The sequence below is a fragment of the Sinocyclocheilus rhinocerous genome, unplaced genomic scaffold (genome assembly GCF_001515625.1).
Source record: "Sinocyclocheilus rhinocerous isolate Xijiao unplaced genomic scaffold, SAMN03320098_v1.1 scaffold1618, whole genome shotgun sequence".
NCBI lineage: Eukaryota > Metazoa > Chordata > Actinopteri > Cypriniformes > Cyprinidae > Sinocyclocheilus > Sinocyclocheilus rhinocerous.
This window is the reverse complement of record NW_015647041.1, coordinates 189172-202860: the sequence shown is the minus strand read 5'-3', so window position 1 is coordinate 202860 and position 13689 is coordinate 189172. Positions and strand designations below refer to the sequence as shown.

At 37.9% G+C, this 13689-nt stretch overlaps 3 protein-coding genes across 3 annotated transcripts in view; 2 read left to right on the top strand and 1 right to left on the bottom strand.

Moving 5' to 3' along the window:
- Window positions 1–1209, bottom strand: part of LOC107708559 (uncharacterized) — an 8261-nt gene extending 7052 nt beyond the window's left edge. The window contains exons 1-2 of the mRNA XM_016512826.1: window positions 860–1209; window positions 537–752 (exon numbers count right to left, since the gene is read on the bottom strand). Of these exons, the coding sequence (XP_016368312.1) occupies window positions 537–720 (184 nt within the window). The 5' untranslated portion in view covers window positions 721–752; window positions 860–1209. The remainder of the gene's footprint in view (window positions 1–536; window positions 753–859) is intronic.
- Window positions 1210–2099: 890 nt separating this feature from the next.
- Window positions 2100–7145, top strand: LOC107708556 (ankyrin repeat and SOCS box protein 16-like). Its single transcript, XM_016512822.1, has 6 exons — window positions 2100–2729; window positions 2817–3084; window positions 4582–4990; window positions 6021–6104; window positions 6184–6297; window positions 6641–7145. Exons 1-6 carry the CDS (start codon window positions 2393–2395, stop codon window positions 6836–6838), a joined length of 1410 nt encoding a protein of 469 aa, XP_016368308.1. The 5' UTR covers window positions 2100–2392; the 3' UTR covers window positions 6839–7145.
- A 1184-nt stretch (window positions 7146–8329) lies between these two features.
- Window positions 8330–13518, top strand: LOC107708558 (transmembrane and ubiquitin-like domain-containing protein 2). The gene is made up of 3 exons (XM_016512825.1): window positions 8330–8503; window positions 9650–10180; window positions 12102–13518. The coding sequence occupies exons 2-3, from the start codon at window positions 9666–9668 to the stop codon at window positions 12487–12489; spliced, it is 903 nt and encodes a 300-aa protein (XP_016368311.1). The 5' UTR covers window positions 8330–8503; window positions 9650–9665; the 3' UTR covers window positions 12490–13518.
- Window positions 13519–13689: the final 171 nt, after the last annotated feature.

The window sequence follows — 13689 nt, the reverse complement described above, 5'->3', positions numbered from 1 at the left end:
AATTATATATATATATATGAAGAGTTCAGATGCAAAAGCCTCCAAGTGCCATCTGAAAATGTTTCTAAAAAAAATTAGCATTTTTATCAGGCTCCTATGTTTAGGTTCAGAAATTTCACATGGATGGCAATGTATAGGTCCTTTTCTATGCCATTAAAGTGAAATAAATGAACATAAACATAGCAGCCTGATAAAAATGCTAATTTTAGAAGAAATTTTCAGATGGCACTTAGAGGCTTTTGCATCTGAACTCTTCATATATATATATATGTGTGTGTGTGTGTGTATATATATATGTATGGCCTTGTGGTACAGAAGCTTTTTTCCCCCCTGAAACATAATTAGTCGTTTATTTATTTTTTGGTGTTTTTTTTTGTTTGTTTGTTTTTTTGGTGTTTCAGAGGACAATTTAGGTTGCAAAGTGGCACAATTTCCCACATTTCCCCTAGCTATTTCATCAATATCCATTTATTCATCTATTTACACCATTTACTCTGATGTTTAACAGCAGTCATCAGTCATAACCATGCAAATACCTCTGCTCTCCTCAAATGTGATGAGGGCACGCAGAGGTGTCCGACCGATGATAGTGACTGACACGACCTCTCCTCCTCCGTTCCGCTGGCGTAGGAAGTGAATCAGTAGTTTGTCCCGGAGCCGTTCATGGTCCACGTCTGTTGGCAAACCGTGAACGCACACCGCACGGCCTTCCTCTGCCATCCTTCAGGGCTGCCCACCTATTAACACTGATTCTAAGTAAACAAAAGTGGATAAGGGCGGTACATTAGTGCGTCACCAAACAAGCAAATTTGAGCAGATAAATATCGAAACATCTTCTTTCAGTTTTGTCAGTCACTACCTTCCTCATTATGATAAACAAAAGGACATGAAAGTCGTTGTCCTGTCCAGCGTTTGTGTAGTACGGAGCTCGAGCACACAGGAAGTGTAACTAACAACAGAGCTCGTGAGAAGAGACTCAGTTACACTGTCGTTTTTAAAGATGATTATGTAAAGTAATTTTTTTTCACCTGTATGTATCGATATCAACACTTCGTCGCTCTGTTCTCCTTTACAATAGAGGATTACCTTTTCTTAAAGAGTAATTTCTTTGACTTAGTGCCTGGCGTCGTTTACATGAGAAATAAAAGTGAAAGTAAGGACGCAGAAGATGAGAAATTGCGCCTTTACCGAGTATTTATGACTTGAGCCGCATGCAAACTGGGAAATCATGAGTAAAAGTCGTGCACCTAATGTATTCGTTATTTATTATTTAGTGTATTATTTTTTTTGTTATTTATCTAATCTATGTTTATAAATTATTTATGTCCCATGTCACGTCTTAGTTTGCCCTTTAAAAACCATCAGTCATTAAAAACAGCGTTTATGGGTAGATAAAAAAAGAAACTGGGTCAGCTACAACAAAGTCTTTTTTATAAACTAATAAAATAAAATTAGGGTTTTGCACATCCCAAGAACAAGATTTTATTCATGCTACCTAACGTACTTTTAGACGTTCAATGGTTCCTTATTAATATAAAAATCTTATAAACCAAAAGTGCAATAGCATGCCAAGGCACTCATCTTAAGTTTTCCACAGGCTTTGTAAAAAACAAACTCAAAAACAGCATTCAAATAATTTTATAGTTATAATAAATTTAATACAGTATAATAGTAAGTATTATTCTGGTGAATGCATAAAATAGTTAGCAGTGATTGAGTATTGAATTTTCAAGAACCATGACACCCCAAATTTATCTGGCCCAGCAGGTAATGTTTTGTTTTGAATTTTACTCAGGACAAATTATATGACAAAACAATAATTTGATGCGCCACCTACAGGCGATGTCGTGTTAGTGCAGGAACATGTTTGCTCACATTCTAGTCTATTAATACCCAGAGCTCCAGCATGTGTCAGGTCAACAATATCTTGTGACAGGCAACTTCGTTCTTGAAGGGACGCGGTCGTTTTATTAACAGAAATAACAAATATTTCGAGCATTGACCATTATACATACCAAACAAATGTTTTAAGCAAGTTTATCATTGATTATTGAAGTACTGCCTGAACAGGAGGAACTTGAAAAGCGTTAAAGGTAGGAAGACCTTATCTTTAGAGCATATACACTGTTTTCAGTGTTATTATTGCATGTTATTAATGTGATTTATTAGTCTGTTCCTTCAACTCAGGAACAAAACTTGCTGGGTAGGTACCATACATAGGAGTTTTACTTACTCAACTGTGTTCCTATGGCTGATTGGAAAAGGTTATGCCTGCTGAGCAATGCTGCTTTACTAACACTCCTACAGCACAAGGCCACAATTTCTGTGCCAATACTTTTTGTTCTCGGCATACTACTCTAGGACGCTTCTAAACACAAAAGCTCTTGTTGGGATGTCCCGGGACACTTTTGCCTTCACTTCTGCCTCTCTACGCTCCTTAAGGCTGGAGCAGGAGCTGCAGGACTGGGAGGACGCCAGGCGGGCACTGGCACACAGGAGGACTATGGCAAGGCGTCCACTACCCGCCGCCCCCAGGCTCCGACACGGAAACGAGAGAATCCAGACAGTACGTGCTCCACCACCACAAATACGGTGCAGAGACGCAGCCATCCATAACATCTTTATGTGTGGAGATATGAAGAGAGTGTATGCCGTCCTCAAAGATCCAGGCATGGTGAATGCACTGATGGAGACAGTACATGAGGAGATGGTGTGGGCCCCGGAAATGGGTAGGACCCTTATAGACAGCCATGACAAACACGAACATATGCAATCAGGTGTATTTGGGTGAATTCTCTCTTCTCATTCTTTTGCAGGAATGTGGACTCTTGTCTCAAAAGTAAAGCAGACGTCTGCACTGCGTCTGGCTGCCAGCAGGGGGCACTCTGGCTGTGTCGAGGAGCTGCTGTTTAGGGAAGCAGAGGTGGATGCAGACCCAGGCGGCCGTACAGCTTTACATGATGCCTGTTCAGGAGGCCATCACGTCTGTGTGCGCCTGCTCCTAGACCACGGGGCCGATCCAGACCTGCTTGCTGTCGACGGCAATGCCCCGTTGCACCTCTGCAATGCAGCAGAAACATATCAGTGAGTAGGCCTGCCCTGCATACGGTCAGAGGGAACAAGAGGGAACAAAATGTAAAATGTAATGAATAAAACAAACTTAATAAGCATAGAACATGGACCAAATGTCTCACAAATAAAGTCAAAATCTTTCAAAGTACACAATTGTTCGAAGGTTAGGGGTGAGTTTTTTAGATAGATACTTTTATTCAGCAAGTATGTATTAAATTGATCAAAAGTGACAGTAAAGACATTTATAATCAGTGTTATTTTAGTTTCAGTTATTATTTTAATTTTAGTTAAGTTCAGTCATTTTGTTTTGTGTTTTTGTCATTCTTACTAGTTTTTAACTATGTCTAGTATATTGTTTATTATTACGTTAATTTTATTTCAGCTTTAGTTATTTTAGTACATAAAGTTAAAATAAAATGTTGCCGTGGCGAGTAGCTGAAATTTTTTTTTTATATATATTTTATTTCAGTTCAGGTATATTTTATTTCAGGAAACAAAAGGTGTGTTTTTTTAAGGTTTAAGTTTAGTTAATTATAAAATCCTGTTTATAATGTTACAAAAAAAATCAATTTCAAATAAATGCTGTTCTTTAGAACTTTCTATTTACCCAAAAATCCTGAAAAAACCCCCCCAGCACATTAAACAGCACAACTGTTTTAAACATTGATAAACCTAGTTTTGTCCCGTGTATGTTCCTGTTGCCCTTATTTGGTTCTTCCTGTGTCCTGTCATTGGTTATCATTTGTGTCCAGCTGTGTTTGATTAATTAGTTTATTTGCTCCCAGGTGTGTCCCATTGGTGTCTGTGCATTTAAACCCTGTGTTTCCCAGTGTTTTCTGTCTGCTGTTAAATATCATTCTGTCTGCTTAATGTCTCCAGTGTTCCCTGTGTTCTGAGCGTTACCCCTCATTAAACCCTTTTGATTTGTATTACTCCTCGTCTCCTCGCTCCTTCGTTCCTTCCTCCCCGAGTGACCGTGACAAGTTTAAACTTAGTTTACATTAATAATAAATGTTTCTTGAGCAGCAAATCAGCATATTAGAATAATTTCTGAAGGATCATGTGACACTGAAGACTGGAGTAATGATGCTGAAAATTCAGCTTTGCATCACAGGAATACATTTCATTTTTAAATATATTAAAATATATTTCACAATATTAATGTTTAACTGTATTTTTGATCAAATACATGTAGCCTTGGTGAGCATAAGAGACTTTTTTTCAAAAACATTAAAAATCTCACAAACCTAAACTTTTGAACGTAACTATATAGTTGAACCAAAAAATAAAAATGTCATAATTTACTCACCCTCACGTCATTCTGACCTGTATTATTGTCTTTCATTTGTGAAACACTAAAGGAAATCTTAGGCATGAGGTCAGAGCTTTTTTCCTTACAACAAAAGGTGATTAATACTACAGTACATAACATCAAACCATGTTGGAATTAAATTGACCTTTTATTATATTTTACTTCAGTAATAATAGCACACTCTTATCTGCCCTGAGGTGTGCTGAGCACTTGGTGACCAGTGGTGCGCAGGTGAACGTGGCCCAGCAAGACTCAGGTCTCACCCCCCTTCACGTGGCCTGCAGGAGAGGGCTGGAGGACCACGTGGAGCTCTTCCTGTCCTATGGAGGGGACGTGACAGCTCGGAGCCAAGAGGGCGAGACGCCCTTGAACGCAGCCTGCTCTGGGGCAGAGAGGCCTGCAGATGCAGGACGGTATCTGCGTATTGTCCAGAAGCTGCTAGCGGCTGGGGCTGATGCGCAGACTGCTGGGAGGAAGAAGCATACGGCCCTGCATAACGCCTGTGGAAACTGTTGCCACCGCATAGTTGAACTGCTGCTGAAACATGGGGCTCGTGCAGACGTAGCTAACTGTGCTGGATACACACCCATGGACTGCCTGTTACAGGTGGGATGATGATGGTATATAGGGTTAAGACTTTTACAAGATCCTATTTTTATTTTTATTTTTAGATGTTGATTTTCACAGAGACAGCACAAAATATAAAGATCACTTTTTATTGAAACAGTTCAACCCAAAACTGAAAAATTGTCAAAATTTTAAATTCTGCTGAATGATTTCTGAAGGATCGTGTGACACTGAAGACTGAAGTAATGGCTGCTGAAAATTCAGCTTTGCCATCACAGGAATAAATTATATTTTGAAATGTATTCAAATAGAAAATTCTTTTAAATCGTAATAATATTTCATATTTTTGTTTCTACTGTGTTTTTGATCAAATAAATGCACCACTGGTGAGCATAAGAGACTTCTTTCAAAAACATTAAAAAAGCTTAATTATTCCAAATGGTTGCATTCTTGAAAACATGCTAACAACATGCTTATAACACACTTAATCATGCTAAAAAAACATGCTAGTAACATGCTAACAACATGCTTATAACACACTTAATCATACTAAAAAAACATGCTAGTAACATGCTAACAACATGCTAATCATGTTAACAACATGCTAATCATGCTAGAAACATGCTAGCAATATGCTAAATCATGCTATGAACATGGTAATCATGTTAGCAACATACTAATCATGCTAGATACATGTTAACAACATGCTAATCATGCTAACAACATTGTAATCAGCCTATAAAAATGCAAACAACATGTTAATCATGCTAAAACATGCTGACAACATGTTAAATCATGTAAGCAATGTATTAAATCATGCTAGCAACATGCTATCAACATCAACTTTCATACTTTAACAACTGCTTCAAACTTACAGGATAGGCTTTCTCAAGCCAACTCAAAGTTTGTTCTCAAAATTTACTCATGTAGTTCATATTTTTGTTTCTACTGTGTTTTTGATCAAATAAATGCAGCACTGGTGAGCATAAGAGACTTCTTTCAAAAACATAAAAAAAAAAAAACGTAATTATTCCAAATGGTTGAATTCTTCTCTCTGTAATTTTGGCAGGTAATAGAGGATTACCCAGACCAGCAGCCAGAGGTTGTGGCTCAATCTCTTCTCAACTATGGAGCACAGCCGCCCTCCCCTAGAGTAAGTGCAGACTGCTATGTGTCCTACCTACACTTTGGTGTGAATCCTTATTTTATGTATCTGTGTGTGAACATCCCAGATGCTGAAACACTGCTTGCCCTCTCCTGCCACTTTGGAGGTAATGCTGAATTGCTATCCGGTCATCCCAGCGTGTGAGGAGTGGTTAGAGGACATACCAGAGGAACTACTGAAGGTCCGTCTGAAAATATATCACATTCCAAAAATGTTATGCTCAAAGGTTTCTCTAACATAGCTCAGGAGGAATAATGAGTTCTCAGTTAGTTTTCATTTACGGATCAAAATCTAATACAAATAAAAAGCAGACACAAATGTTTGACACAAAACTTTTTTTTTTGATATTGCTGACATACTATATATCGTATTATTAGTTGTATTTTATACAGTAAGTTTACTTTGATTTAGCATTTTGGTTGGATAAGCCCTGCCATTTCTATCAACAATGGTTGATCTATTTACGTTTTCATTCAGAAACGTATATCTCATCCTAATGAAAAAAACGCTTGTTGTATTCTCAGGAGCATCAGTCTTTCTTCGATGCGGTGAGACGGATGAGCGGGCAGCTGCGATCTCTTCAGCACCTCTGCCGCTGTGCGCTCCGTCGCCACCTGGGGTCATTATGTCACTTCGCAATAGTCCAACTCAACATCCCCAGCACTTTAAAAGATTATCTACTGCTGCATAATGAGGACTGCTCCGTTGAGCTCCATTTTTAGACAAACTAAAAATAGCTGACTAGAAACAATGGGCTGAACTGAATACTGTTTTTCACAATATTTATCATCTGTGATGCCTCTTGACAATAGAAGTAGGATGGATTATGGCCCCGGGCCAAATGGGGCAGTGCCCTGGGGACTTTGACTGTCAGAGGCGTTGAACTAAGAGGACCACAGTGGCCTAACAGACAGACATAAGGCACTGCAAATGTAATATTGATACTGATAGCTGGATAGTGCTTTAATATGTGCCAATGGTGGTTCTCGCATGTGAAATAAACAAAGACATGAAAATGAGATTGTCCCAGGCACCTCCTTGGCACTAACTGAATGTATTGTTTTTTATGTATGTATTACTATGATGATGTATATAAATATACAAATCTGGATGATGACATCACTGAATCATCAATGAACTGACTTTAACATGAAAAATGACTGTTTGTTATTGTCCTCTTGCATTATTGACAAACTATTTTCCTGTTTGCCACTGTAAAGCTGCTTTGACAAAATCAGTATTGTATAAAGCACTATACAAAGGTGACTTGACTTGTTGCAGTGTTTATTTGTTTATTTGGATCCCCGTTAGTCACTACCAAGGTAGTGGCTATTCTTCCTGGGGTCCAACAATTAAAAAAAAAAAAACTACATTAATCCACAACAATAAAAGTCAAGTCAATAAAACATACAAACCCTAAAATTCATTCAAAACATCAAAATCATCAATTTACTGTATATTGTGCCATTAAATATTCCTTTAAAGATTTTTATAAACCTCTTTTTGCTTATTAAAAAATATTTAATGTCCGATGGCAAATCATTCCATATTTTCATTCCGCTATACATTACAGTCCATTGCTTTGCATTAGTTTTTGAAGCAGGAAGCAAAAAAATAATAAAAAATTTGATGCATGCCTGGTGTTAAAATTATGACTAGCAATACTATACAAAAGTTGACAATACAGGACATTAGGAACTCTAGACACTGAAATATCTCTAATAAAACAAAGCAGAGAAATAATTGTCCTATCGTTCAATAGTGGCCAGCCTAAAGTTGTATTTATTCTTACATTATTAGCCCTTCTATTACAGTTTAGAGTGAGTCGAATTTCTTTATTTCTCACAGTTGCTAGTTTATTTCTTAAATTTCGAAAATTAAGATGCTACAATATTATATTGTAGATGATCTACATTAATCAGATTTTTGTAAACCACCACATTTGCAAAATAGAAGTTGCATTTGCAAAACAAAGAGCTAAAGTTTTAAGCAATTTATCTGGTATAATTTTGAAATAAAAATTCAAAGTGTAGGGGCCTGATACAACCATTTTTGCCCTTGAACGTAGTTTTATTTATATAAATACGTTTCTAGGCTTTATATAATTTATAGACATCTATCAATAACTACAAACCACATTTTGTTTAATTGATGTTCAGTTTTATACATTTTGTCAGTTTAATATTTTTATTTTCTTTTTTTGAAAAGGTTCGTTTCCCCGTCACTTTCGAAAACCACGTGACCTTCCTACGCTGGCTGAGCGTCAGCTGTACGCGTGCGCGTGAGATTGTACGTGTGTTTATTTATTTCTAAGCCAAGTGTTTTGTCTTTCAACCGGTGTAGGGATTAAAACATCGTCGATCCAGAATGATCTGAAGTAAAAGAAGGTAAATGTGCTGTAATATCTGTTTAAAGGACATGTGTTCTGTTAAAACTTGTGAATCAAGGTCGTCTTACATTGCCGCTAAGTTACATGATTAGCTGCCTTCCCTTGCAGACAGACAAAACAAAGCAGATACTTTTTCATTAAATACATTTTTCTGTACGGTATTTCGTCTAATTTGTTTTTAATATCGATTGTAGCTCATTCTAGGCCCTGTCGGCGACATTAAATGTGCAACGGTGAAGGTTTGTTAAAGGTTTCACGGCTTTAGCGGAAACCGCTAGCGAGCCTCTAAATGTACAAACTGTCTAGTAACAGTGTATTATTAATGAGCTAATATATAACTTAACAGAGGGGAATTATAGTTTTAATGCAAGAAATGTACATGTCACTCAGTACTTAATGTCATCTGGCTTATTGCCTAATGCAGCTAAGAAGTGTGTCACTTAATGTTAGGTAACAGAGTTACGGGTCTTTACACTCTTAACGATCCATACAACACACTGATGTTTTGCTAGTTGATCTACCCGGTTAATGCTTTCTAATGGTGTAACCCATAATTAAAGTCCAATAACTATTAAACATAATTAATGACAATAATTACCTATCATAAATACCATATTCAAGCAGGTCACTAAGACTGAGATGACTTCTGTTAAGTTCGATTTGCTTTCTTAATGCACTTTTTTGGTCTTATTATGAAAGACTTAAGTAATATCAATAGAACTGTTGAGATACTGTGAATATTTTTTATTGATATTTTGAATTAGTTTTCATTTTTATATATTGCATTTTCTTTTTAATTCCAGTTAAAGTTTGAGTAATTTTGTTGTGGTGTTGTCATTTTTATTAGTTTTTGTTTAATGTCTATAAGTTTAAGATTTTAAAAATATTTCAGTTAACATTTGTTTTATTACAAGTAACAATTGTCCAAGTAACAAAAAGAAATGTGTCTCATCCAAAAATTGTCTCTGAAACAACCTTCTTTTTTGGGTGGCATCACTGAGCCTCCTTTATTCTATTGGATAATGTTAACAAATTGTCTTGTTAAATATCCTATTTCACTTGGTAATTTGTCACATGATGCAAGTAAAAACGGTTGTGAACATATTTAATGTTGACTTGATCTTTCTTTTTCTTGTCTGCGCAGGTAGAGAGGGGCTGGGATGGCGGTGTGTGCTCTAACTGTGCTTGACGGGCTCGGGGAGGAGGCCACGGCTTTGGGCAGCGTGGTTGTCCTGTTCCTGGCTGTGGTTCTTGCCTGGCTGTCTACCCACGTGGCCGACCGTGGAGATCACATTCTGGGTACCATTCTCACCGTGGGCGCCCACGCCTCCCTCATCGGCCTCGGGGGTCACGACAGCTACGCGAACCCCCCACCCAGCTCAGAGCCCAGCGAGCAGCTGGACGAAGAGCCCACAGAGGAGGAGAAACAGGAAGAGGGCGAGGCCCGGCCAGATGGGCGAGAGGATGTGCCTGGAGAGGAGCTGCTGGATATTCAGGGTGGGAGGAAGAAAGTGAGCTATGTTCAGGCTGAGGAAAGGGAAGAGGGGAAAGAGGGAGGGATGGAAGAGGAGGCGGAGGATGAGGCCGCCAGTATCACGGTGAGACTGAAGTTCCTGAATGACACGGAGGAGCTGGCAGTACTCAGACCACAGGACACCGTTGGACTGCTGAAGAGGTGAGACAAACACACACATGAAGTAGTGAAAAAATAAAGTTAACTCTTATGTATGAATTGGAGAAATTGAAAAAGACTTTCTTTAAAGTCTGAATTGAACTTAAAGGGCACCTATTATGCCCCTTTTTACAAGATGTAATATTGGTCTTGGTTGGTCTATGTGAATGTGTCTGTGAAGTTCCAGCTCAAAATACCCCACAGATCATTTATTATAACATGTGGCAAATGTCTTTTTTTGGGGCATGTCTAAAAAAAATAGCTGTTTTTGTGTGTATCACTCTAAATGCAAATGAGCTGCATATTCCCTCCCTGTCTTCAGGGCATGGCGTATATATCTCTGCTTTGCATACCTACAGCAATAAACAGCTGGTAGAAGCAACATGACTAAGAGCGAGAGAACCGGTGTTCAGCCGTACATGTATGAACTGGAGTCAGACACAGATGAAGGAGAGACTCCAGCAGAAGAAACACATATGAGAATGAACCAGGATGTCTCGGAATGGTTTTTTGATACATTTATGTATAGAGTTTTCACAGCCCATTTGCATGGATGAGCAACACATTTATACACAAATACTTATATAACGTTCGCTCTGTGCTTTAACGAAACAACACGCACATACAAATGTGGTTAAAACATTAGCTATGCACTATAATGACATGATTTTGAGGTGCATTACCTTCAGAAATAAAAGTAATCCACTGCGTCCTGAAAATGAAGACTCTTATGTTCAGTCTTACATCCAAACACAGAACACCGGCATTGCTTACGGAACATTGTTGACGTCACAGCTGCTCGAGCGTTGAGAAAATGGAGGACAGCGTACAACCAAACACAACTTGCTGAGGGCAGAAACTACTGTAATGCAGGGCTGTCAGTCAGCGGTTGTGGGCGGGCCTAAACAATGTGACATCACATTGCATGTATATATACATATAAGTCAATAAAAGTCAAATAAGTCTCTTATGTTCACCAAGGAATAGAGAAATACAGTAAAATACTAATATTTTGAAATATTAACCTTTAATTATAAATAATAAATAAAATTAAATAACTGTTTTCTATTTTAATATATTTTAAATTTGTCTGCTGCTAAATTTATTCCTGTGATGGTAAAGCTGAATTTTCAGCATCATTTCTCCAGTCTTCAGTGTCACGTGATCCTTCAGAAAACATTCTGATATGCTGATTTGCTGCTCAAGAAACATTTCTTCTTCTTCTTCTTATTGTTTAAAACAGTTCTGCTGCTTAATGTTTCTGTGGAAACTGTGATACATTTATTTCAAGCTTCTTTGAATAGAAAGTTCAAATAATAGCATTTATTTGAATTTTTTGTAACATTTAAAATGTCTTTACTGTCACTTTTGATCTTACTGATCCCATACCTTTTAACAGTAGTTTATACATTTGTACATTTTAAATATTATACATTTTGTTTAACACTTCTTTTTTATGTATTACATTTCGCACACAATGTTTTGCCATCCACATGACCACGTCACTCTGATAGAGAGTTAGCTGTATCAACATGTTGCTACTGAAGTTTAAACCACATCAAAACATTAACATCTTAAAGGAGACATATTATACCCCTTTTTACAATATGTAATATAAGTCTCTGGTGTCCCCAGAATGTGTCTGTGAAGTTTCAGCTCAAAATACTCCACAGATCATTTATTATAACAATTTGAAAATGCCTATTTTGAGTGGAATAGCACTTAAAACCTGGAAAAGTCAGATTTTCATGATATGTCACCTTTAATGCAATAACATTTGTCACAAGACAGGGTGAGACTGCAAGACTAAGAAATGTAATGGCCAAAAGCAAATGCATTAAAATCCTTCCTTTATTTGGTGTTGCTTAATTGCACAAGCAACTCACTTTTGTTTGTCAATGATTTCTCTCTCTCTATCTCTCAGTAAGTACTTCTCTGGCCGTGAACATCAGATTAAGCTCATCTACCAGGGTCAGCTGTTGCAGGACCCTCAGCGCTCTCTCCTGTCCCTGAACATCACCCACAACAGCGTCCTCCACTGTCACATCTCTCAAGCCCAGGCGCTGCGTGAGGCGGCCGCAGAGGAGAACCCTCGAGCCGGGAGGGGCTCCATGCTCAGCGGGGGGCTTCGCTCGGCCGGTGTGGCTCTCAGCACAGGAAGCCTGGTGATCCCCGTGTTCGTGGTGCTGCTCGCCGTCGTCTGGTACTTCCGAATCAACTACCGCCAGCTGTTCACTGCCCCAGCCACCATCTCTTTGGTTGGGGTCACAGTCTTCTTCAGCTTCCTCATCTTCGGCATGCACAGTCGATGAGAAGATGGATGAAGAGAGGAATGATGCCAATATTAGGGAAGAAGGAAACGAAACGATAGGACTTGAAAATAACCAAGAAAGTTCTCAGGGAGCCCTCGAGGGTTCTGGTGCCATTTAGACGACGGAAGTGTGTGCTAGTGCTTTCAGCTTCATTCGTGAGCAGCACAAAGTAATACTGCTGTATAATTTAGTTCTTGGGAAAAAAATAGCTTTATAATTGTTCAATCTCAGCCTAAAGTGTAGCTTCTCTGTGTAAAGAGAAGTCAGGATCCCATGTCTGACTGGTCTTTTCATTTAGAGGAATCGCAATTTGTCAACTGATTGGTTTTTTAATCAATTAATGTGTCTCTTCACTGGTAATAGCACCACTATCTTCTGTAGTAGCAAAAAAAAAAAAGTCATGTTTAAATGTTAATACACAACTACAGATGTGATATGCTATTTAGCAGATATTTTGAGACATCAATTTACTCAATTTAGATGTTTGTGATTGAAGGATTTTTTTCTTGTGCCAGTGTCACTGAAATCTGTATTTATTTCATACTTATTTCTACATAACATTCTGGTTCAGCATGTCTGCTGCTAGTTACAGCTCATAGCTATCATTTAGGACATAAAAGTTTTATACATGAAGAGTTTACATGCATACAGGAGTATTTGGACCGCTATAGTCTGAAGAGTCTGTAGAAAACTCACTGCATTAATAGGCATTTCATATGTGACATCAATAACAAAGCAAATAAATTTTTTTTTGTCCTGTGTAAAATCTGTATATAAGCAATGTATTTACTGTAGATAAATCAAGAGGGGCATGGAAGAAACTTAAAGCTCTCAGTTGGATGGTTCTTGTATAAATGGGTCATTTCTCTCAGTATTGTCAGCAATATCTGCATATGTTTTATGGGAAATCTAGTCTACCTATTCTCATTCTCATTATTACAGACAACTAGCACCTCTTTGATTAAAATGCTTTTTGGTTTTGCTTTGATGCAGTAATTCAGAATAAATTTGCTCATCTTTGAAATGAAATTTTTTGTTCTTATCCACACAATTAACACTGTTCATGATCCAGCCTAAAGGGCCACACACACACAAAAAAAATATTTTGAAGAACGTTGGAAACCAAACAATATTGGAGCATATTAACTTCCACTGTATGGAAAAAAGACATTTCTCAAACTATAAACAAGCATATCCCAT